Source organism: Drosophila gunungcola, unplaced genomic scaffold (assembly GCF_025200985.1).
Source record: "Drosophila gunungcola strain Sukarami unplaced genomic scaffold, Dgunungcola_SK_2 000070F, whole genome shotgun sequence".
Taxonomy (NCBI): domain Eukaryota; kingdom Metazoa; phylum Arthropoda; class Insecta; order Diptera; family Drosophilidae; genus Drosophila; species Drosophila gunungcola.
In genome coordinates, this window is record NW_026453233.1 from 105,096 (window position 1) to 129,015 (window position 23,920).

General features: G+C 41.1%; 4 protein-coding genes across 4 annotated transcripts in view; 3 read left to right on the plus strand and 1 right to left on the minus strand.

Annotated features, from left to right (window-relative positions):
- The window catches only part of LOC128264403 (uncharacterized), a 56,964-nt gene extending 51,684 nt beyond the window's left edge, over nucleotides 1-5,280 (plus strand). Inside the window, 6 exon segments of the mRNA XM_052999849.1 lie at nucleotides 495-1,863; nucleotides 2,296-2,802; nucleotides 3,091-3,696; nucleotides 3,884-4,067; nucleotides 4,679-4,798; nucleotides 4,881-5,280. Of these exon segments, the coding sequence (XP_052855809.1) occupies nucleotides 495-1,863; nucleotides 2,296-2,802; nucleotides 3,091-3,696; nucleotides 3,884-4,067; nucleotides 4,679-4,798; nucleotides 4,881-5,067 (2,973 nt within the window). The 3' untranslated portion in view covers nucleotides 5,068-5,280.
- A 2,953-nt stretch (nucleotides 5,281-8,233) lies between these two features.
- LOC128264413 (uncharacterized) lies at nucleotides 8,234-9,109 on the plus strand. Its single transcript, XM_052999859.1, has 2 exons — nucleotides 8,234-8,387; nucleotides 8,459-9,109. The coding sequence occupies exons 1-2, from the start codon at nucleotides 8,313-8,315 to the stop codon at nucleotides 8,972-8,974; spliced, it is 591 nt and encodes a 196-aa protein (XP_052855819.1). The 5' UTR covers nucleotides 8,234-8,312; the 3' UTR covers nucleotides 8,975-9,109.
- Nucleotides 9,110-10,014: 905 nt separating this feature from the next.
- LOC128264411 (uncharacterized) lies at nucleotides 10,015-23,091 on the minus strand. Its single transcript, XM_052999857.1, is given in 8 exon segments — nucleotides 10,015-10,519; nucleotides 14,670-14,859; nucleotides 15,098-15,459; nucleotides 18,057-18,571; nucleotides 19,087-19,528; nucleotides 20,326-21,163; nucleotides 21,166-22,416; nucleotides 22,419-23,091. Coding segments are annotated over 8 exon segments (4,365 nt in total). The 5' UTR covers nucleotides 23,022-23,091; the 3' UTR covers nucleotides 10,015-10,355.
- LOC128264412 (uncharacterized) lies at nucleotides 15,801-17,917 on the plus strand. The gene is made up of 2 exons (XM_052999858.1): nucleotides 15,801-16,963; nucleotides 17,249-17,917. Exons 1-2 carry the CDS (start codon nucleotides 15,930-15,932, stop codon nucleotides 17,766-17,768), a joined length of 1,554 nt encoding a protein of 517 aa, XP_052855818.1. The 5' UTR covers nucleotides 15,801-15,929; the 3' UTR covers nucleotides 17,769-17,917.
- Nucleotides 23,092-23,920: the final 829 nt, after the last annotated feature.

A 23,920-nucleotide genomic window follows, 5' to 3' on the forward strand; every position in this document is an offset into this window, starting at 1 on the left:
AAGTTGGCTCTTAAAATAATTAGAATATTTTAAATATTTTATATATATTATTTATATATTAATATATAATTAATAATTAGCCTAGTGCTACTTTATAGTTGCGAACAAGTTGGTTTTATCTACCAATTCAATATGAATAGAATAAATATAAAATATAAATAAATTTATAACCAGAAGAGTTGTAAGCCAGTTGGGTGTAATATTTTAACAATGCTGACAGTGAGAGTACAAAAAAAAACAAGATCTAAAAAAACCACAAAAAATTAAATTTTTTTTATTTTGTATTTCAAAGACCTTTATGATTTATGTATAAAACAGAAACTTTCATTGGCTATTTGAAGTTTAATTAGTAAACAGAAGATGTTATGGAGCAGATATGTGTTTTGAATATTTAACTGAGTCACAACTTGATCATTTGCAAATGGCTTATTAAGTATTTATTTGCTAAATGTGAATTTCGAATGGCAATTAATCGTGTTTTCGATTGCTTGCAGGTGCAGGTCCAGCCGATGCCACCGCACCGCCTGCTGGGACCAGCAGCCGTGTGCGGAGCCTGCATCACATCCGCTCCTGCCTCCTCCTCCTCCTTGGCCGGCGGACGGGGCAGCGAGCCCGGCGATGATCTGGAGGAGGAGTACTTCCGGCCGCGCAGCATCTTCTATGTGCATCCGCATGGCGTCCACGAGTGCGCCGAGTGCGCCCAGCCAGCAGTCCAGTCAGCAGTTAAATCAGTCCAATCAGTCCAATCAGTCCAATCAGTCCAGTCAGTCCAGACTGCTCAACCGCCAACGCTGCCCACGCTGAGCAATCCAACGCTCGATCTCTACGGCAACGACGAGGACGAAGTGGACGGCGACGAGGACGAGGACGAAGACGAAGAAGAGGACGACGACTCCGAGGACATCATGGGCAGCCGGCGAAGGCAGATCTATGAGACGGCCTTCGACTGCAAGATAGCCAAGTCGGATGACGATCTGGATGAGGTGGATCGCATCACCAACTGCTCGGTGTTGCTGCAGTTGAGCAATGGCAATGGCAATGGCAATGGCAATGGCAATGCCGCTGACCTTGCCAAGGTCAACTCACTGGTGGGAGGAGGAGCCGCCAAAACGCGGGCAGAGTGCAAAAGGGCCAAGAACTCGAAGAACCAGGCGCTGCAAGAGCAGACGGGCGAAGCCCATGTCCAAGTGCATCAGGTGCAGTCGGAGCTGGGCAAATTGCAGCTCAGCCAGGTGGACCAGCAGAATCAGAATCAGAATCAGGGACAGTCGGGAACGGCTGCTGGTACTGGTAGTGCTACTGCCACTGCCACTGCTACTGCTGGTGCACCAGGAAGTGGAGTAAGTGCATCCAGCACTCAGCAGTTGCCGGTGCGAGGCTATACCCCATCGCCGCCCTCAACAGCTCCGTTGCCAATGAAATTCCCAGGCAAACATGAACGCTACCTGAACATGAACAGCATACGGAGTGCACCCAATCTGCCCGCCGCCAATCCAGCGCATCCGCGTCTCCGCGATCTCCGCCTGCCCATTCAGTCCATGCGAAACCAGTGCGGCGGTGGCAACAACAGCAGCAATGACAACAGTCTCACCGACAGCGCCTACGTGAATCCGCCCTCGACCAACTCGAATTCGCATTCGAATGCCGCCTCGGGTTCGGCCGTCGGATCGGCTGGATCTGATCTGATATCGGCGACGACAGGATCGGCCGCAGCCGTGGCCTCTGCTCCGCGGAGGCCTCGCTCCTTTGTCCTCGAATCGGGCAGGGTGCTGGAGCTGCGACGCAGTGCCCAGGGCGGGCACCACCATCATAGCCACCAGTATCAGCATCAGCAGCAGCAGCCGGGAGGTCATCACCACTCCGGTAAAAAAAAAGCCTTTTAAATTTACATTAAATTTATATATCTGTCGCTTTTTTATTTGCATCCATTACGTCTAATTTTGGCCAAGCTACCACAATAAAACCATACAAATTTTATTTGTTTGCCAAAAGTTTTAAAGTTTTCATGATAACTACAACTTCTATTTTTTTTGAAAAACCTATAGCCTGCTTTCCTTTTTCTTCTTTTTGGAAAGCTTTTCTATCAGAATGACTTTTTTTAATTTTTAAATTATTTAAATCCATAATCTAGCCAACACCTGATAGCTCTGTGTAGGACCCGTTTGAAATCGAATATTTTTTAATATGAATTTTATTTAACATAACGATTATATATTCAATTTAAATATAAAGCATATATTGTTGAACTCAATAGCCAAATATTTAGTTATACTATTCCCATTTCTTTGTCATCAGTGCACCATCATCACCACCATGGCCGAAGGAGCCACCATCATCGCCAGGGTGCGGGGCAAACGGCCGCCGGCGGAGGTCACAACTACAGCAGCACGGAGAGCATCGCCACCTCGAGCAGTGGCGGCAGCATGGAGTCGCTGCGCAGCAGCACCAGCGAGGGCAATCGCAGCACCTCCAGTTCCGAGTCGCGGCACTCCAGTTCGCTCAGCTCGCACAGCTCGGAGTCGGGCGGCAGCGGCGGCAGTGGTGGCTCCTCCAGCGTGGCCTATCCCCTGCGATCGGCAGCGCCGCCGCCGCCGCTGCTGCTGCAGCACTCCAAGCTGCACATCCTCAGTCCCATTTCCGACAAATCCTCGCAGGAGCCGGCCTCGGCCAGTGCCTCCTCGGAGCAGTCACAGCAGCAGCAGCAGCAGCAGCAGCAGCAGCAGCAGCAGCAACAGAAGGCGCCCATGGCCATGCAGGAAGAGGATTCGAGTGGAGCACCCGCACACCCAGAGAAAAATCATGGTAAATCCAAATATTTTCACTTTGAATTAGTTATTTTCGGTACTGATTTAGGCCCTTGTGCTTAAATCAAAATATGTAAAGTAAATCCAATATATATTTTTAAGTATGGAAAATGTAGTTTTAAATTAAAAATAAATTTAAATCCACAATTTTCCCATTGAGCAAACCAATTAAATATGTTAAAAATTACATTATCATGTTTTTTTCGTTTATTTCGAGTAAGTTTATAATTATATTCAAATATTTAAATGTTTAATTTTACTATGGGCTCTTTTTTTCTCGGTGCAGGAGCCACACTGCAGGTCAATCCCGTGGTGGTCTCCCTGAAGCAGCCGCGCAATCGGGCCGCTCCCAACAAGGCCCTGCTCCAGCTGGCCGATGAGCTACTGGGCTCGGACAGTGGCATATCGTTGCACTCGCGGGAGGAGGGCAAACCGCAGACCTTGGCCCTGCAGCGTTTGACGCTGCCCAAGCTGCAGTTGATTGGAGCCAGCGAGGGCACAGCCACTTCCAGTGGAGGATCTGGATCAGGAGGCGGAGCAGGAGGAGGAGGAGGAGGAGGAGGAGGTGCCTCCTCAGCGGCAGGAGTATCTGGATCGGGCTCCACAGGCGCTGCAGCCGGCATTCCGCAGGACCTGCGTGACCTACCCTTCGACATGCCCAAGCTGCGACGCCGCAAAACGTTGCAACAGGAGGCGGCCTGCACTTCGGGCAGTGCCACCTCCGTCGATCTCGGCGAGCTGCCCTTCGACATGCCCAAGCTGCGGCGCCGGCTCCGGGCCAACCAGGCCGAGATCAACAACCTGCTGATGCACAGCACCGAGTCCAGCGGCATCTCGCAGGCCTCCTCCAGCCACTCCATGCGCGACGATCACAAGCTGGCCAGCAAGCTGGGTGAGTTGCCCTAGACGTACACCCAAAAATAAACTGAGAGTTTTGTTTGAAAAAGTGTGTCCTGACAGTAGAAAAGTGTAAAATATTATTCCAATACCCCTATACTTTTAAGGTTTCATTAAATAAGACTTTATTTGCTTTAACTAAGTGTTCATAAACAACCAACGTTTTCTGTTTCCACAAATAGATACAGCACTTTTCCGGCAGAACCTCACCCTCAACCTAAATGAGTCGCGCCAGGCCACCAAGCAGTTTGGCAGCCTGGATCTGCGGGGTCTCAGCAGCAACAAGGAGCTGAACATGAACCTGGGCCAGGGCTATGTCACCGCGGTGGACCTAATCGATGTGACCATTCCTCTGGAGCGCCAGGGGTAATGTTGTTTTAACTTTAAACACGCTCGTTTAACTTAGGGGCTTTCTTACTACTACTACTATTATTCCCGAAAATATTATTCGTGCCTAGGTGCATTTTGTTGGTAACTTATACCCTACCTAGGTATAAATATATATAGCTACCTTTTACCTAACTTAGGTTAATAATTTGATTTGTCTTCCAAATATGTTATGTTGGGTATTTCGGTAATGAAATATTTTTGTTGCTTTTTTTTTCAAATTAGTTTGTTACCACTAAATTCAATTTCTTATTCATTTCGCAAATATATCAATAATAATAAAAATAAAATCACAGTTACAAATTGTCTAACAAAGATTTAACCAAAAAATGTTTTTTTTTACCTTTTTCTACCTAGATACCAAAAAAAGAAATGGTGTACCTAATACCTTACCCTACTCATTTACTTACTTATTATCGCAATAACCTTGTACCTTACCTAGATTAAAAACTTAGTACTTACTTACTTAGTAATCCTACTTAAATTTTGTGACTATTTTTCAAAACATCCATAGTCGAAGGCTTTCTATGTTAGCATTATTTTTAACAAATAAATAAATATTCTATTCGGGTTCTATTGTATCTTTTTAGTTGGTACCATGGCGCTATTACGCGAGTTGAGGCGGAGACCACGCTTCGTCCGCTGTCCGAGGGTTCCTTCCTGGTGCGCAACTGCGAGTCCACCAAGCAGGACTACTCGCTGTCCCTCAAGTAAGTGCAGTTGAGAATAATCATAATCGCAATACCACTATTTACTATTTTTATAAACGAATTAATGATCTTTCCTTTTTAGGGGCGCCAAGGGCTTCATGCATATGCGGATCCAGCGCAACGAGACCGGTCAGTACATCCTGGGCCAGTTCAGCCGTCCCTTCGAGACGGTGCCGGAGATGATCCGGCACTTCTGCCTCAACCGGCTGCCAGTGCGCGGTGCCGAGCACATGTGTCTGATCGAGCCGGTCATCGCCCAGCTGCTCTAAGAGGAACTTTGGGGAACGGCCAACGGGAGCGAACCAAACAGAATTACATATTAATAGCGTGTAGTGGACTTAGGAACCTATGTGAACATGTATGCACTAGTTATATTATGCGATAGTTGTAAAACGAAGATGGCAATTTTTTCATGTTTTTTTTTTTGTCGGCCTCGAGTTTTGTATGTCGGTTCTACTAGCAAACGAGCAAAAAAATACAAACACCCACTCACTCTGACACACGAACTAGTTTAGCGTTTAAAGTATGTAGCACATTCAGACAATACCAGCAAATTACAAAACAACAAACGATATTTATATAGAAGGCATATATATACAAGCAAGACGATATATACATATATGGATAACAAGAGCACTTGACGACAGTTGCTAAAACGTAGTACACGAACGACCCGAGATTACGAATAAAGCTGAGCTAAAGCTAGAGCTAGAGCTAGAGCTAAAGCTAGATCTAGATCTGGAGAGGTATCCCAAAAAAAAAAGTGGTACAGATGCAGGAGAAGCGTTTTTTAGATGTGTTTACACCGAACAGAGGAGCAGAGTAGGAGCAACTATAGAGTTGGGCGCCATAATCCGTTTGGCAGTGAAACGAACGGTAGAAAACACACTGTGCACACACACCACCCACATATAGCGATCGAAACTTATGCAACTTTCCGTAGCACACACACACATACACTCGCCCACTTTCACCGCCCAGCATCGGCCTATCATTCAGATATTTATTCCTACTTTAAAACGTTTTTTTTCTGTTTTTTTTTTTATCCTTTTGGTAACAGTGCAAAAAGCACAAAAAAGGCAGTGGCTGGCGGTGGCCTGTGGGCATCGCTTAGGGCACGTTTACACTAAGAAAAGTTTTAGCAAGCATCTCTAAAAATTTGTTGATTAATTTTATGTTACCAAAACAAAGAAAGCGAACAAAAAAAAAAGAATCTAAAATATGTATATCTATATATATATATATATATATATATATATATGAGAACTAACTTTAGCAAGGAGCGATGCCATTTTTTTTGTCTTAGCTTTAGGTCAGAGGTACGCGAAGTAGAACGCTCAAAGCGCTTTTGGTTATAGTATCGAATCGAATCTAATCGAATGGGATCGGATCGGATCGGATCGGATAGAAATGGATGATTGGAGGAGGCAAGGATATAGCAACGCATATGAAATGTTGGTTTAAGTGTTAGTTTCTAATTGAGGGCGGACGAAGGGCAAACTATATATATATAGATATATACATATATATATATATATATACATATATATATATATATATATATACATATATGTATATATATATATATATATATATTATGAATGCTAACAAATGATATATACTTACTATTTATATTTCTATATATACATCTATATATATATACACACGATATTAAAGAGCAGTCAATGGTTTTTTGGTTCCAGTTCCGAGAGAAGCAAGTGTCAGGCAGGATGCTAATTAACTAATTATTGTTTCTGGCAGTTTTCTGTTCCACCTTCGTACCGCCGAGCAATACAACTGATTTCCAGTATCTCCTCACCCAGAGTTATGTTTATACTTGTATATGTGTGTGCCAAAGTATTATTCTAGTCAGATCAGACGATGTATGTGAGTCTCCGTGTGAATATCTTATTTTCGATATGTTGATTGTTGCCTAATTTCTAATACTCAAGCAATCCGATGCAGTGCAATACGAATACGAATACGTTTATCTCGGTTTTGTATCTATGATTTGACTAATTTAGCTCTAAGTTAACTCCCCTGATTTGTCCATAGTTAAGCGAATCGGTAATCAGTTATCCATTTTGGCGAAAGCTGCGCCTATTTGTAAACGGCTTTTGTAAATATACGGGAATATAAACACGACACGACACCACAGATATGATGTAAACAAGTCGATATGATTTTATTTGCAATACAATTACTAAGCTAAGATTTCAACTTTACATAGATACCGCAAAAACCCACATACATAAGCGACATTCATAGCAATGTATTTTGAGGCTTCCGTAGCAGTAAAGAACCAACCAACCAACCAACCAACCAACCAAACAATTGAACAACCAAACCAAACTACCAATAAATCAACCAAAATTCCAAGATAATCGCAGCACTCGGGCACCGTTTACACTTTGCAATCGAAGAGGTCATAGTGCAAACAGGCTGAGTGTCGATCGCTTCCGTTTAGTTGTGTATAAAAATGTACTTAGATCATGATAATGATAATGATTATGATAATGATAGTGATGATGATAGTGACGATGAACCGGCTTACTCTAACCGAACCTTGTACTCCAACTAGGGGCGCTCTCTATTAACGGCACCCAAACATCTAATTAATTCAATTAGTACAGAGCGAATACGTAACAAGAAATTAACAAACCAAAACCGTAACAACAAACGAAACAAACGAAATGTATTTAATAAAAATAAATATGAAAATTTCCAAAAATATAAGTGTTTTATTCTTAAGTCTTAAGCCTTCAAAAAAACTTTTCAAAATTTGGTGGAGCCCAATTAAGTTTTTGCTTTAGAAAGATTGTTGGAGAAAATTAAAAATAAAAACTCACAAAATGTTTGTTTGGTGCCCAATATAAAAACCTATGTAGCCTTTTTAAGATCCGATTTTATTAAAAAAGGTTTGGATCACTTATTTTTATGGTATTAAAAAAGGCGCCAAATTCATGTTAGCCGAGACATGAACCAAACCAACGACAAAAATAAAATAGGTGCAAGCCCACACTATATATCCCAGACAATAACCAAATTAACTATTGATAGTTACTGGATATGTTAATTTGTTAACATCCAATTTTTAGAAAGTATTTCTTATAAATATTTAGTTTGCTATTTAAATAAAATTGGGGTTGTATTAAAAGTCGCTAAATTACCTACTCATTTTGGCAAATGTTTCAATGAAATCCGTTCAACCACTCCTGAGCTAATACGCATGATGGAAAATTCCAGTTTAAAATGAAATGTTTATATTTGCGCCCTTATAAAGATTCCTCAAAAACTTTCTCAAAAATTAATTTTGTAGAATTCATTTGATCTATAAAATTATAAAAAAGTTCCTTCAAGAAGTGTGAATACTCTATTTTATTTAGCTTTTTTTTTGTAGCGGCTTTTGTCTTACTAGTATAATTTAGAAACCAAGAGTTGGTCACACTGGTGTTCAGTTTTCGTGAAAACCAACAATTTTGAATTCCCTTAGTTTTTAAGCATTTGACAAGGAATGAATTTAAGCGATTGCATAAATAACTATATATATTTAACGGGCACCGAGGACTACGCCCTTAATTTGACAAAGGTGAGTAAGTTTTGCAGTTTTGCAGACGATTTTTGATGCATTTCGTTTGTTGTTTGGTGGTGTTTCGTTAGCTATGCGAACGCTTTGCCTCGAAAGAGAAGCGCGTTTTGCTGATCACCAGTCGTCAGCAGGGAATTGCGAAGCGATATCCATGGGATTCGTGGAATTGCAGCAAGAATCTGACCATTTTGCATCTGGTGGATGTGGAGAGTATGCCGCATCGGATGCTGGAGCTGCAGGATAACACGGAGTCCCTCGGTCCCGATTTGATCGTCTTCGATCTGCAGTCCCTGGTCCTGGACGCCCTACTGCGTCCGGTGATGCAACAGTGCTCCACGGACAAAATGGTGCGGCACATTGCCAAATGTTCGGCCTCCTTCGTCAATTACCGCGAAATCCTGACCAATTTGGATCTGCAGAGGGCCGGCAAACCCATTGATACCATTGTGGTCATGTCCCAGGAACCGTATCCCATGTCACCAGCCCAGTTTAAGCTGCTCATCGGTCTCTATTTCCACGGCAACGAGTGCCACACGAACTTTTCCAAACTTTCGGGCCGGATTCTGGTCTCACAGGGATTCGCCTGACCGCAGGACGGGATTCTGAACCACCATTGTGCCTTCGACAGCTCCATTATGGTGTCTCCAGCTCCGGCAACCCATAGTTTGCCCCTTGAAATGCTGCCAGTCTGATGATCTTTGTTTTTTTTACCGAAAAATAAATTAATTAAATTTAAATTAATAAGTTAATTTATAACATGGATTTTGTTATATAGCTCAATTCCAGGCGATTATTTATATTGAAAAGATATTGATTTACCTTTTCCAAAAGAAAAAACCATGTGGAATTTGCTGTTAAACTAAAGAATATTAGAATATTTAAGTTAGCTATCTAAAAAAAAGCAGTTGTACTTACATATTCATTTCCATTTGTATCTTAAACAAAACAAATACCCATACGAAACTTGTAAAGCTAAACCATAGTCGAATATTTAAGTTACTTATGAAAAAGCAAGCATTTGTTGGGTATTAAAAGGTATTTTCATACCTTTCCAATAGAACAATCTTTATGAATTTTGATATTTAGCTACAGACAAGACAAATATTTAAATTATTCTTCTAAAAACTAGCTGTTGCTTATTTAAACATAATTTTGAGTGTCAAAACCAAACGCAGTTTAAAATTTATGGTATTCTTGTAAAAACCATAATCAATTTGTAATGAAACCATAGGGATTTGTTTTAACACCAGAGCAAAAAAGCTCTAGGCGAGACAAATATTTAAATTATTCATGTAAAAACTAGCTGCTGCTTAATCCTTTATAATTATTAGTTACAAATTTCAATGTTAAAATAACAATAGTTATAAGAAGTAAATCGAATTCGTTGCTAAAAGTTGATTCGATAAAATGTTTATGAGCTATTTATATAAACAAACTATAATTTGCTACATGACCAGATAGAACAGTAATGAGATCAAAATGTACTCTACATTATATGCTAATATAATACTACGATCGTGCGAATCTATCGACTAAACCTAAGACATACTAACCGTTCAAAATATTCCACTACATGGCATCCATGCAAAATGATAAACGAAAACAAAGGAATCGAATGCTCGATCAAATATAAGACTTTGTTTTAAATACACTATTTATTTTAAGCAGGATTACAACTACCAAAAAAAAGGAGATAATATTTAGTTATAATACACATAAATCTAACAATAATAAATTAAAATCTCAATTATAGTAATTTTCTGTAATAAAAAAAAATTTTGGAATACATAAAATGCAGATGTGAATAAGCTAATATAATTGGAGAATGTATTCCGGAAAAGTGGCAAGTGATCTCCGGAACGCAAGCCGCCAAAGCGCGATAAAAGGAACTAGAACTCTTTCACATGTAGCCCATCCCCCAGAATCCCTGCCGCTCCCGATTTTTATTGGTTATCCCAAGGCGGAGCTTTAAATGTAGTCCAGCATGCCACTGATGATCTCGAAGGCATCGCGAGCCGTTGGCTCGATGGCGCTGCTGGGCAGCAGGTAGCCATGCACTCCATTGTCCGCCAGCTGGAGTGTGTAGCTGAAGGGTATTCCGATTTCATAAGCGGCAAAGGCATCCGCACAGCCTACAAAAATTAAGGAAGACAAGGAATAAGTAAAAGCACAACGTTTTTTTTTTTTTATTTTAGCTGTCTTAAAATCCTTTTGTTGCAACTTGGCCAAAATTAGACGTATAGCCATAAGAATGACTGTTTTGTACAGCTGGCAACCTACACTACCCACCCTCAATCGGTTTAGAAAAACTAATTTTGTTTTGATACAAAAACCGATTTTTAAAAATCGAATTTTTGAAAAATTCAATTATGGCCAATTTTCGCATTTTTGATAAGGGGGTACATCATCATTTTTTTCAAAAATTTGAAAGATGAAAATTTTTTTAACTGTGAATGCCATTTGATTGGAAATTTAGTGACGAATTCACTGGTACATGACATCATATCCTTTGACTATTACTTCCCAGGGTTTTGATACAAAAACCGATTTTAAAGGTGTTTTTTTTTGGCTATTTGGAGACTTGTCAAAAAAACAAAATCCCAAAAAGTCTTTTTGTTGTAACTTGGCCAAAATTAGTCGTATTGCCATAAGAATGACTGTTTTGCACAGCTGGCAACCTACACTACCCACCCTCAATCGGTTTAGAAAAACTAATTTTGTTTTGATACAAAAACCGATTTTTAAAAATCGAATTTTTGAAAAATTCATTTTATGGCCAATTTTCGCATTTTTGATAAGGGGGTACATCATCATTTTTTTCAAAAATTTGAAAGATAAAAAAATTTTTTAACTGTGAATGCCATTTGATTGGAAATTTAGTGACGAATTCACTGGTACATGACATCATATCCTTTGACTATTACTTCCCAGGGTTTTGATACAAAAACCGATTTTAAAGGTGTTTTTTTTTTGGCTATTTGGAGACTTGTCAAAAAAAACAAAATCCCAAAAAGTCTTTTTGTTGTAACTTGGCCAAAATTAGTCGTATTGCCATAAGAATGACTGTTTTGCACAGCTGGCAACCTACACTACCCATCCTCAATCGGTTTAGAAAAACTAATTTTGTTTTGATACAAAAACCGATTTTTAAAAATCGAATTTTTGAAAAATTCATTTTATGGCCAATTTTCGCATTTTTGATAAGGGGGTACATCATCATTTTTTTCAAAAATTTGAAAGATAAAAAAATTTTTTAACTGTGAATGCCATTTGATTGGAAATTTAGTGACGAATTCACTGGTACATGACATCATATCCTTTGACTATTACTTCCCAGGGTTTTGATACAAAACCGATTTTAAAGGTGTTTTTTTTGGCTATTTGGTGACTTGTCAAAAAACAAAATCCCAAAAAGTCTTTTTGATGTAACTTGGCCAAAATTAGACGTATAGCCATAAGAATGACTGGCAACCAACACTACCCATCCTCAATCGGTTTAGAAGAACTAATGTTGTTTTGATACAAAAACAGATTTTTAAAAATCGAATTTTTGAAAAATTCGTTTTATGGCCAATTTTCGCATTTTTGATAAGGGGGTACATCATCATTTTTTTCAAAAAATTGAAAGATGAAAAATTTTTTAACTGTGAATGCCATTTGATTGGAAATTTAGTGACGAATTCACTGGTACATGACATCATATCCTTTGACTATTACTTCCCAGGGTTTTGATACAAAAACCGATTTTAAAGGTGTTTTTTTTTGGCTATTTGGAGACTTGTCAAAGAAACAAAATCCCAAAAAGTCTTTTTGTTGTAACTTGGCCAAAATTAGTCGTATTGCCATAAGAATGACTGTTTTGCACAGCTGGCAACCTACACTACCCACCCTCAATCGGTTTAGAAAAACTAATTTTGTTTTGATACAAAAACCGATTTTTAAAAATCGAATTTTTGAAAAATTCATTTTATGGCCAATTTTCGCATTTTTGATAAGGGGTACATCATCATTTTTTTCAAAAATTTGAAAGATGAAAAATTTTTTAACTGTGAATGCCATTTGATTGGAAATTTAGTGACGAATTCACTGGTACATGACATCATATCCTTTGACTATTACTTCCCAGGGTTTTGATACAAAAACCGATTTTAAAGGTGTTTTTTTTTGGCTATTTGGTGACTTGTCAAAAAACAAAATCCCAAAAAGTCTTTTTGTTGTAACTTGGCCAAAATTAGTCGTATTGCCATAAGAATGACTGTTTTGCACAGCTGGCAACCTACACTACCCACCCTCAATCGGTTTAGAAAAACTAATTTTGTTTTGATACAAAAACCGATTTTTAAAAATCGAATTTTTGAAAAATTCATTTTATGGCCAATTTTCGCATTTTTGATAAGGGGTACATCATCATTTTTTTCAAAAATTTGAAAGATGAAAAATTTTTTAACTGTGAATGCCATTTGATTGGAAATTTAGTGACGAATTCACTGGTACATGACATCATATCCTTTGACTATTACTTCCCAGGGTTTTGATACAAAAACCGATTTTAAAGGTGTTTTTTTTTTTGGCTATTTGGTGACTTGTCAAAAAACAAAATCCCAAAAAGTCTTTTGATGTAACTTGGCCAAAATTAGACGTATAGCCATAAGAATGACTGGCAACCAACACTACCTATCCTCAATCGGTTTAGAAGAACTAATTTTGTTTTGATACAAAAACAGATTTTTAAAAATCGAATTTTTGAAAAATTCGTTTTATGGCCAATTTTCGCATTTTTGATAAGGGGGTACATCATCATTTTTTTCAAAAAATTGAAAGATGAAAAATTTTTAACTGTGAATGCCATTTGATTGGAAATTTAGTGACGAATTCACTGGTACATGACATTCCATCCTTTGACTATTACTTCCCAGGATTTTGATACAAAAACCGATTTTAAAGGTGTTTTTTTTTTTGGCTATTTGGAGACTTGTCAAAAAAACAAAATCCCAAAAGTCTTTTTGTTGTAACTTGGCCAAAATTAGACGTATAGCCATAAGAATGACTGTTTTGTATAGCTGGCAACCTACACTACCCATCCTCAATCGGTTTAGAAGAACTTATTTTGTTTTGATACAAAAACCGATTTTAAAAATCGAATTTTTGAAAAATTCATTTTATGGCCAATTTTCGCATTTTTGATAAGGGGGTACATCATCATTTTTTTCAAAAATTTGAAAGATGAACAATTTTTTAACTGTGAATGCCATTTGATTGGAAATTTAGTGACGAATTCACTGGTACATGACATCATATCCTTTGACTATTACTTCCCAGGGTTTTGATACAAAAACCGATTTTAAAGGTGTTTTTTTTTGGCTATTTGGAGACTTGTCAAAGAAACAAAATCCCAAAAAGTCTTTTTGTTGTAACTTGGCCAAAATTAGTCGTATTGCCATAAGAATGACTGTTTTGCACAGCTGGCAACCTACACTACCCACCCTCAATCGGTTTAGAAAAACTAATTTTGTTTTGATACAAAAACCGATTTTTAAAAATCGAATTTTGAAAAATTCATTTTATGGCCAATTTTCGCATTTTTGATAAGGGGGTACATCATCATTTTTTTCAAAAATTTGAAAGATGAAAAATTTTTTAACTGTGAATGCCATTTGATTGGAAATTTAGTGACGAATTCACTGGTACATGACATCATATCCTTTGACTATTACTTCCCAGGGTTTTGATACAAAAACCGATTTTAAAGGTGTTTTTTTTTGGCTATTTGGAGACTTGTCAAAAAAACAAAATCCCAAAAAGTCTTTTTGTTGTAACTTGGCCAAAATTAGTCGTATTGCCATAAGAATGACTGTTTTGCACAGCTGGCAACCTACACTACCCATCCTCAATCGGTTTAGAAGAACTTATTTTGTTTTGATACAAAAACCGATTTTTAAAAATCGAATTTTTGAAAAATTCAATTATGGCCAATTTTCGCATTTTTGATAAGGGGGTACATTATTATTTTTTTTTTTAATTTGAAAGATGAACAATTTTTTAACTGTGATTTTTAGCCATAAGAATGACTGTTTTGAACAGCTGGCAACCTACAATACCCATCCTCAATCGGTTTAGAAAAACTAATTTTGTTTTGATACAAAAACCATAAGCCATAAGAATGAGAATTAAAATATTTTACGTTACGAGTTTATTCCTGTGAACGCCATTCGATTGACAATTTTATGTTTTTATAAGGAAAGTTTGTATAAATATTAATAACAGTTAAAACATAATACGCACCCGAACGCTGCTCAATCAGATCGTTGGATGCATCGACCTTATATCGAGATTTACTGCCCTTCTTTCGCAATCCATCGGTGCCCACCATTGCCACGTCCAGAAAATCGTCCAACCTTTCGGAGTTAAAAGTGGAATTGGCCTTTACCGGATAGGAAATAACCTGACCGTAGGCCTGCAGCGATATATATAGCTGAAAGAGTGATTAATATGATATGTTTCATAAACATGTATTTTTTTTACATATATAACATACATTAATCAATCAGAAAAATTTAAAAAAAAAAGACCAACAAGAAAAAAAGTTGTGCAAAAAATAAAATGTCCCTAAAAAACCTTAAATTTTTGGTGTTGAATTTAATTGGTTAGTCTAGATTTATATATAAATAGTATATATAAATATATGTTTGAGTATGTATTTCTAGACATACTTTGATCTGCGTTCTGTAGTCCATCAGAAATTCGGATACGGCCTTGGTTTCCGGTTCGGAAAACGGTGCTGGACCTGCGTAGAACTCGTTGCAGGGCGACTTGGAGCTGCCCCGCTTGCCCCAGTGGTAGAGCCAGTTCCTGTCCAGATCCACGCCGTGGCAGACCTTGTCCGGACCTCGTTTCTGCTGGAGCCACGAAATCGCCGAGTCGAGGAGGCCACTCGGTGGCGGAGCCTGGTGCTGCGATCGCGACTTCTTCCAGAACCGATCGTACTCGTGGCTGTAGGCATATCCATCCGGATTTAGAACTGGCATTATATACCACGTGGTGTTCCTAATGAACTCCACATCTTCGTTGCTCTCTGTTGGGTTTACAAAGTATTTTGGTAATTATGTTTAAAGATTTGTTATAAAAATAATAACTCAAGGGGGTAAGATGTATCTCTTGCACTTTATAAAATACCTTAAGTAAATGGTAAGAAAATATGTTTTGCATTGGCATGAATGTGAGTTTTTAAACAGATCCCCTTATACATGTTATACTGTTAAATATAATAAAAACTTTATTTTTGATATAAATGAAACCCTTACATACTGTATGTGGAAAATGGTGAGAAATATGTCTATCCAATAAGCTCGTGTTCCAAAACAAAACCAGACAAAAATCAACCGGCTCTGGAAAATGATGAACATTTTAAGGGCAGAATGTCAATTTTCGAGCTGATCCACGTAACCTGACCACCTCAATTCAGATCATATTAGTCAACCCTTAGTCAGGTCGTCGGTCGTCAGTCAACAGATTCGTAGCCCCAGAAATAAGAACTTTTTGACGATGGAGAGGCGAAGGCCGCGCAAGTCATCGCGTCACTCCTTGCGTCCCAAGTCGAAGGCCTCGAACGGAGGAGGCCGCACTGCATCATCATCGTCGGTTAATCGCGAAGCGGTTCAGCCAAATGGAGTGTCACCCATCATTACCTCACTTTTGGGTGGACGTTTGAACAGAGTTGCCCGCCTCACAAAAGCTCCACAAATTCTGCGGGTGACCGAAAATCCAGATGGCGAGGGTCTAGACGGTGTACAGCCCCAAGATGAAAGAGATTCCGGTCAGTCGGAGGATTCGGAAGTGTCGCCGGGAATAGTGGTTAACTCCATGGCAGCCAGTCCCCGGGGATCGGCAGTGCACGGACATCTGATGGCATTCGCCGGTCCCCGGGAGTCGGACAGTCCACGGATATCGGTGGAGGTGCCGGAGGTGTTCAGCACCTCGTCGCGGACCACCTCCACGGTGGGCAATTTGCGCTTTGGACCAGAGGGAAGGAGCAGCAGCGCCGCAGGAGGCATCAATTTCGGTGCCAATTCGTATTACGACAAGAACAGCTATGTCTATGACGACGAGGGCGAGGACGAGGACGATGATGAGGACCGAAATCGGCTGGAAAGTCAGCAGAATACCGGAGCCTGTTACTCCGCCTGGGCGCAGCTGCAAAATCAGCCGACGGCAGGACATGTGGGAAGGGACACCCTGGGCTTTGCCATCCACCTGGGCACCGCCACCATGAGCCACAATCGCTGCGCTCCGGGCATTTCCTGCGACGACGACTGTGGCTACGGCACCGGCTGCGATGCCGGTTGCAGTGAGGTCCACGGCATTCCGCCGGGAAGCTTCATGGTGCCGCTGGTGCCGGGGGGCTCGAGACCGGGATCGGGACGTGCTAATGGCCCCTTTAACACTGCCCTACGCGGACCAGTGGGTCCACCACCTCCAACTGGTTTCTCGGGACAGCGCGGTTCCTTTGGCGTCAATTTTGGCAGCGATCAGCTGAACTTCTTCGTTACCTTCCTACTAGAGGTACTCGGCGTGCTAGTGTGAGTATCTTTTACAGAAATGAATATTTCCTTAGCTCAGTAACTGGTTATAAACGGTGCAGCAGTATTGCAACTTCTTTTGAATTTAAACCTAATTTCAATTAAATTGTTTAGATAGATTTTAATAACCCGAAAATAGTAATATGGAATATTAAAAAAAAATAATATTTTCATATTTAAAATTAAAAAAAAAATGCAATGGCTGAGAACAAATTAAGTATGAAGTATGAATAGTAGAATAAGTATTGAGTATGAATAACCCCTACAAATCCCCTCTTTCCCCAGTTTTTTTGCCATTTGCACAATAACATTTTGGATAACTCTGGGCTACCATGTTGTCCAACTGCTCGTGGACCTGAAGAACGCCGAGCGCAACGTTCAGGTGGCGGTGGCGATTGTTTTTGGCTTGCTGTTCCTGGCATTTGCCATTTCGCAGGTGACCAACCGCACTGGATTCGGCTGCCATGGCCGAGATCGAGGGCGTTACAGAGCCAAGGGTGGATGCCCCTTCTATAGATCCACCAAGTCGACGGCCAAGAGTAAGCCCAGGAGCTTTTTCAACAAGCCGAAGAGCAGTCCTCAGAGCAAAACCAAAAGCAAGAAGGGTACGAACGATGGCGGTGGCTGTCGGCGAATGTGCGGAGCCAAACTGGAGTTGCACTCGCATCGAAAACAACGCTACACCGACTGCGAGGGTAGGGCCATTTTCCTAAACGCTAGACGATACGCCATTCCCACGGAGATGAAACAGCCGCCCACCATTGTCCTTTGGCTGCGCGACGTGCTGGCCCGCATGATGCAATAACCACCGATAACTACCGATGATTCAAATATGCCCCACGTTGGGCGCCAAAAGAAGGCTACGAATTCAACTGACTTGGGAGACTGGCTGTGGAAAGATCTATGATCTAAGGCTTTAAATTTCAGGTTCAATAAACTATTCAAAATGTTCAAGGCTGAATGGGCTTTCCTTAAGAGTTAAGATTAGAAAAAATAGTAGAATACAATTTCTTTAAATAAAATTCCTGATATTTACACCATCGATTTTAAATCTAAGAAATCTTTGTTAATCAAAGGATTAAAGAACACTCACTGTTTGTCTTCATCAGTCGCAGCAGCTCAGCTATCATCCAGGTGGCCGTGGCGGGCCCGATCCAGGCCAATCCCTGGGCTCCGGCCTCGACAAACACGGCATTGGCCTGGCCCGACTTCCGTTTCCGTTTCGGTCGCTTAACCGTCTGCAGACCATCGCTGTTCGCCATCGCCGCTGATTGCTTCGACTCGATCTTCACCACAATCAGGGGACGACCCTCGTAGGAGCGGCCAATGTGGATGAGCTCGACCAGCTGTGGATGGCGCATGCGCACCGTCTCCAGATACTTGACGATCTCATCGTGATTGTGGTAGCGATTCCAGGTCATGGGTGGCGGAACAGTGGGTCGCGGCTTCGAGGGTCGAGTTGTGTGCAGGTAATCCTCTTTGGTCAGCTCGTAGGCAATGGCCTTGCCCACATCAAAGATGAGCACTTCATGCGCAATGCCCTCGTAGTTCAGGGTGCCCTGGAAGTCCACCAGCATTTTGGGGGGCACCAGAACATCGGTGAGACCTCTGCAAAACAGAGGAAAATAAGTTTGGGGTAAATAAAAAGACACAATTGTCGTATGTGCAAAAAAACGTTAGTAACCTCAGCCAACAAAATTCAGTTAACATGCTTTAATAAATTAAGTTCTATGAAATAATTTAACTAATTAAGATTTTTGTTTTTTTTTTCGCTAATTGCTCTTGACACTACTAAAAAAATGGAAAAGTAAAAATAAATATACTATTGAATTCAAAGTTTTATATTTAATATTTAAGTTAAATAATATATGGAATTGCATGTGCCAAATATTAAATATAAAATAGTTTCCCTTCGAATTAAATGCAATTTATTTAAGTTAAAAGTAGTTTAAATTTAAATTAAATTTTCAGACTTTTAAATAAATTTCAAAAATAGGCAACACAAATTTAAAAAAAAAAGTAATATTTAAAAAAGCTAAAAACCGCAATGGATGAAAGCAAAAAAATTTAGAAGTTAAGTGAAAATTGTAAGGAGCTTCAATTTGAAAGGAAATAAGACCCACCTGAGACTGGGTCCCTTGAGCCAGTGCATCTTAACCCCATCGTCGCCCTTTTTGAACTCCTCCAGGGCGCGAACCTGCTCCTCATCCTGCGGCTTTAGACGCCAGATCTGGTACTTATCGTAGCTAATCCGGCGGGGAATCTCCGGCCTGGAGGTGGTGGTGCTAGTGGTGGTGCCCCTGGTGGTCATCCGAGTGGCTAAAGCCTGAAGCAGCGGATTACTGGTGGTTGTGGAGGCCATGGCATTGCCCGTGGAATTGACAATGTGATGGGCCAGTATGCCAATCCAATTTTGCGGATTCCGCAGTGGATCCACAATGGTCAAGATGGGCACTTGGGCCGCCGATGGCGTGTGGGTCGTGGTCGTGGTGGTCGACGTGGAGGTGGTGGAGCGACGTCTAACCTTCCGTTTTGGCCTCGAATCGAACCAGCTGGAAAACCATTCTGCGGAGAAAAGTCACACATATTGGCTTTGGGTCTTTGGGTCTGATTTGTGTTTGTTTTTTTCGTTGCGATGCAGAAAGCGTGAAGGAAAACGAGAACCCACACCGTTAGCTAATTCAATGGGGTTCGCGTTCTTCTGTCTTTTCCCTTTTATCTTCCCGCTCATTCAGCCAATCTCCCCATTAACTGAACCACTCAAATAAGAAGATAGTTCCAAAGTTCTCTTTTAATTGCATAGTAATTATAGAAAAGATATGGTAGCAAATATGAATGAAATTTTAAATTTAAGTCATTTCTTGATTTCGAAACTAATCAAGCATGATTTCTTAAAAACAAAAAACAAAATTTGTAAGTCCATAAATTCATATTTGAATAATGTTGTGTATAGAAAATATTTAGTAAAATCACTGCAAGTAAACTTTTACAATTTAAATAATAGCCAAATAAAAAGAATTTTAAAAAGTTATCTTTTAATTGCATAGTAATTAGATGTTACAGCAAACAAAATGAATGATGTTCTAAATATAAAAAAACAATACTCATAATAATAATAATAAATTAATGTGGAATATAACATACATTAAATGGGACCTATTTTTCCAATTGTTTATCGATTACAACAATATTTTAAAAAATTTAAATTTTCAAACTTACTAACTGAAAAGCGCATTCTACGAAAAGTGTTGGAACTAAGTATGAAATACCTGGATTTACTACGATTTATTACCAGTGCAAAAAGATAAAGTTTTCAATGGTGTCCCCCTGAAGTTGGTTCTTCCCCATTTTGTGGTACTCACTGTCGTAGTCATCCTCGCCGTCCGCCTCCGTGGTGGTCTTGCCGAATCCAAACCAGGACTCCAGCCAGCCGGGTGGCTCCTTGGTGGGTGGTGGTACTGGTGCCACCGGCACCGTGGTGGTGGTGGTGGTGGTGCTGCCGATCTTCTTGGTGCGTCGCTGCAGGCCAAACCAGGAGCTAAACCAGCTGCCCAGCGAGGAGGAGTCATCAGTTGAATCCTCATCCCCATCCCCATCCCCGTCCTCATCCTCGGCATAGGCCTCATTGCTGTGGGCACTGTGATAGAGGGTGTAACTGGGGTACTTGGACACGGGCGGACTGGCCGGCTCCTTGTCTTCCTCCTCCTCATCGGCATTACCGAATCCGTCCATCAGTCGCGACATGGCCACTTGGACGGGATAGAAGATCATGCGAAAGAAGCCACCTATGCCGGAATCCTCATCATCGTCGTAATCCTCATCGGAATTCTCCGGCCGCCTTTTGATGCGTATCTTCTTCTTGTTGGCCACTGAATTCTTGGTGTCCTCCTCCTCACTGCTGGACATGGTGGATATCGTCGTGGTTTCCTCCTCAACCATGGCCCCAAAATCAGCGCCCTCCTCGGCGGAACTGCTATCCTCTTTGAGATCCGAGCTCTGGGCCTCTGTGCTGCCACTTTGAGTGGGTTCCTCTAGATCATCCTTTTCCTTATCCTTATCCTTTTCCTTTTCACCTCCATCAAAATAGTAGTCATCATCATCGTTGTCCTCCTCTTCATCCTCGTAATCCCCATCAGACAGCAGTTCGAATACATCAAAACTTGGCAACTCTGGTCGTCCACGTTTGCGTTCCTTACTCATAATTTTCTTTTTTTCTGATTGGCTTTGGCTGGTACTTTTATTTCATCTTGGCTATGATTTCGGTGGAGCAGATGAACGGCAATGGGTATATGGGCCACTCCGCCTGAATTCTTATCTTTCTTCTGAGTGGTTTCTGGTGGTTTTTGTTTGGTCTTTCGCTTTCTGGAACTTCCCTTCGGGGAGCGTCTTCTGGGCGTGCTCACCCGTCGAGCGGCTACCACATTTTGGGATCCCTTCGATAATATATTTTGCGACACCTTTAACACAGCTTTTGGTGATTCTTTTTTAGTCCCTTTTAGCGGCTCTTTGGTGACCCCTTTTTGCGGCTCTTTGGTAACTCCTTTTTGCAATTCTTCTGGTTCATTTGCAATAACTTTCTCAGTAGATTTTTGTATTACATATTTTTGTGCTCCCAACTTTTGGGGGGTCTCCAAGGACCTACGATTTCTACTGTGCAATGTTTTAGAGGCATCACTTTCTTTCTTCACATTTCTGGAATTCTTCAAAGAACGTTGTCGTTCTCCAATAAATTCTCCTTTTTTGACTACACTTTCAGACTCTTTTCTTGCCTTATTAACAACACTTCTAAATATTCTCGTTTTTGTAAGTGTCTTTAAAGAAGAACGTCTTTTTGGATAAAGTGGTTCCATTAGTTCTCCTGCCAAATCTTCCAGCGAACGGCGTCTTCTGAGATTGAGTGGCTCAACTGTCTCATGGCCGTCCTGTTCTTTCAGTGTTTCTTCACTTTCTTCCGTTGGCTCTTCACCATTTCGCAGTAGATGCTGGCTGAAAACATTGGTGGTGGGCAAAGTGGCGTGTGGCATATGTGGTTTCTCCAATTGGGTATAAGCCGGCGGTGGTCGAGTGGTGCTGGTGGGGCTAGAGCTACTGCCACTGGGTCTCTTACCCAAATAAATGGGCAAAGGTCCCGGCTGATCTCTAGTGTGGTTCGCCCCATAACCCGGTCTCTTTTTAATCACTCTATTCTTGTTCTTTGGTCTCTTCTTGCGCTTCTTTCTTCTCGTATTTGGCCTTGGCGTGCTGGTGGTTTTGGTGGGTTTGGTGGTCAGCTTGAGCAGCTGATCGCTTACATGATCGACGGGTCCACTGGTGACCATCACAGGCGGTGGCCGATGACTTGGCTTGGGCAACTTGTTGCTGGCTTGGTGGATACTGAGTGGATCTTTGGGCTTCTTCAAACGTATGATCTGAGGTCTGGCGGTGGTTCCGCCTTCCTGGTTTCCCGGACTTACATTCAGGTGGATATAACCGTTCCGGATTGGCAGTACTTCTCATATTGCCTTCGCAAACTCTCCAAATCCTCATCGTATTGCGCCTTGGTCACATAAATGGCTATGCCATTGCTATCGTTTCGACTTTGGGTGGTTGCTATGGGACCTGAACTTTGACCCCCGCCCACCTGACTTATGGCGTAGACAATGCCGGTGGTTGGGTGCGTGAAGTAAATGGGAAATGTGGTGGTGGTGGCATTGGGCTTCGGCTGCGGCTCCTTGATCTCCAGCAGTTCACTTTGCACATGAAACTGGTCCGCCGACGGCTGATTATCCTCCACGGACTCAAAGACATATGGCTGCGATCCTGGCCGATCCTGATGCTCCCCATCGAACAGCTGGAAGTCCAAGTCGGGCGGTTCGAAGCGTATGGAGGTCTGGTGCTGGTAGCGCGGCACAAATCGACGCTCCTGGACGCGACGCTGCAGGAGATGGCGACCCCAGTTCTGGGTGCGCAACAGGCTGTCGAACTCCTCGGCACTCGGATGATAGCCAAAGTCAATGGCCGCGACCAAGACCAGGACATCGATCACGATCAAGAGCAAAACGGGCAGCTCACTTCCCATGTCTTATTCTCACGCCACTACTCCGCGACGACTTTGGTTCGACGACTATGATGCGGTGATGACTGTTTGGCTGCGCGGCTGGTTGGCAAATGAAACGAGCCCCAAGTCGCCAGCAAAACGCAGCCAACGCAGCCAACTCAGGTCGGTGACGGAGAAAGCCCCGTCGCACAGACAGACCCCCGCTTCGCCATCACAGTTTTGGCCACATGGCTTTTGGCCCGTAACGCTGCCGCCTGCTCCTCCCCCTTCGGAACATTAAAGCCGGGCCTTTTTGAGCCACTAACTTCTGGCCGCCGATCGCTAGTAACTTCCAACCACCAACTTATAGTACTCTTCAACTGGCCTTGCGACAGTTATCGAGCCATGCCAAATTGGCGATCTAATCACCTATGCCGATGCTGGGTTGTGGGTTAATGGTTAAGAGCTGAAAAAATTATTACGAAGTCGGGAGTATCAAAAGGAAAATCTATAGAAAATATGGATAGCTCTATGGGAGATTCTTGGTCTTGATCTTATATGAGCTTATCACTCTTTTCTAAAAATATTTTAAAGTATTATACCTACACCCAGAAAAAAACCCTATAGTAAAATAAAACATTTAAGGGCGGATTCTTATATTTGCCCCGTTTAGTGTTTATTATTAGCTTCACGTTAATACACAAACAAACAAATATTTATTTATTTTATCTTATTGCCATATGTTTAATGCTCCTTGTTTAAAATAGTACACTGAAAATAAGATTATGACAAATTCAACTAGTAGTTTAAAAAATGATTTTTGATATACACATGTAATTATTTTAACTTCATATCAAGAAAAACTTGTTTCTTTTATAAACTATCATATAGTACTTATAAGTCAAATATTAAAAAAAATATTCATTATTTTAATACAGCTT

Bases quoted from the DNA above. Each gene is read 5' to 3' on its own strand.
- LOC128264413 (XM_052999859.1), top strand. From the start codon at position 8,313: ATGAATTTAAGCGATTGCATAAATAACTATATATATTTAACGGGCACC. The intron at 8,388-8,458 runs GTGAGTAAGTTT...GTGTTTCGTTAG, and splicing joins ACGCCCTTAATTTGACAAAG to CTATGCGAACGCTTTGCCTC.
- LOC128264412 (XM_052999858.1), top strand. From the start codon at position 15,930: ATGGAGAGGCGAAGGCCGCGCAAGTCATCGCGTCACTCCTTGCGTCCC. The intron at 16,964-17,248 runs GTGAGTATCTTT...CTCTTTCCCCAG, and splicing joins GAGGTACTCGGCGTGCTAGT to TTTTTTTGCCATTTGCACAA.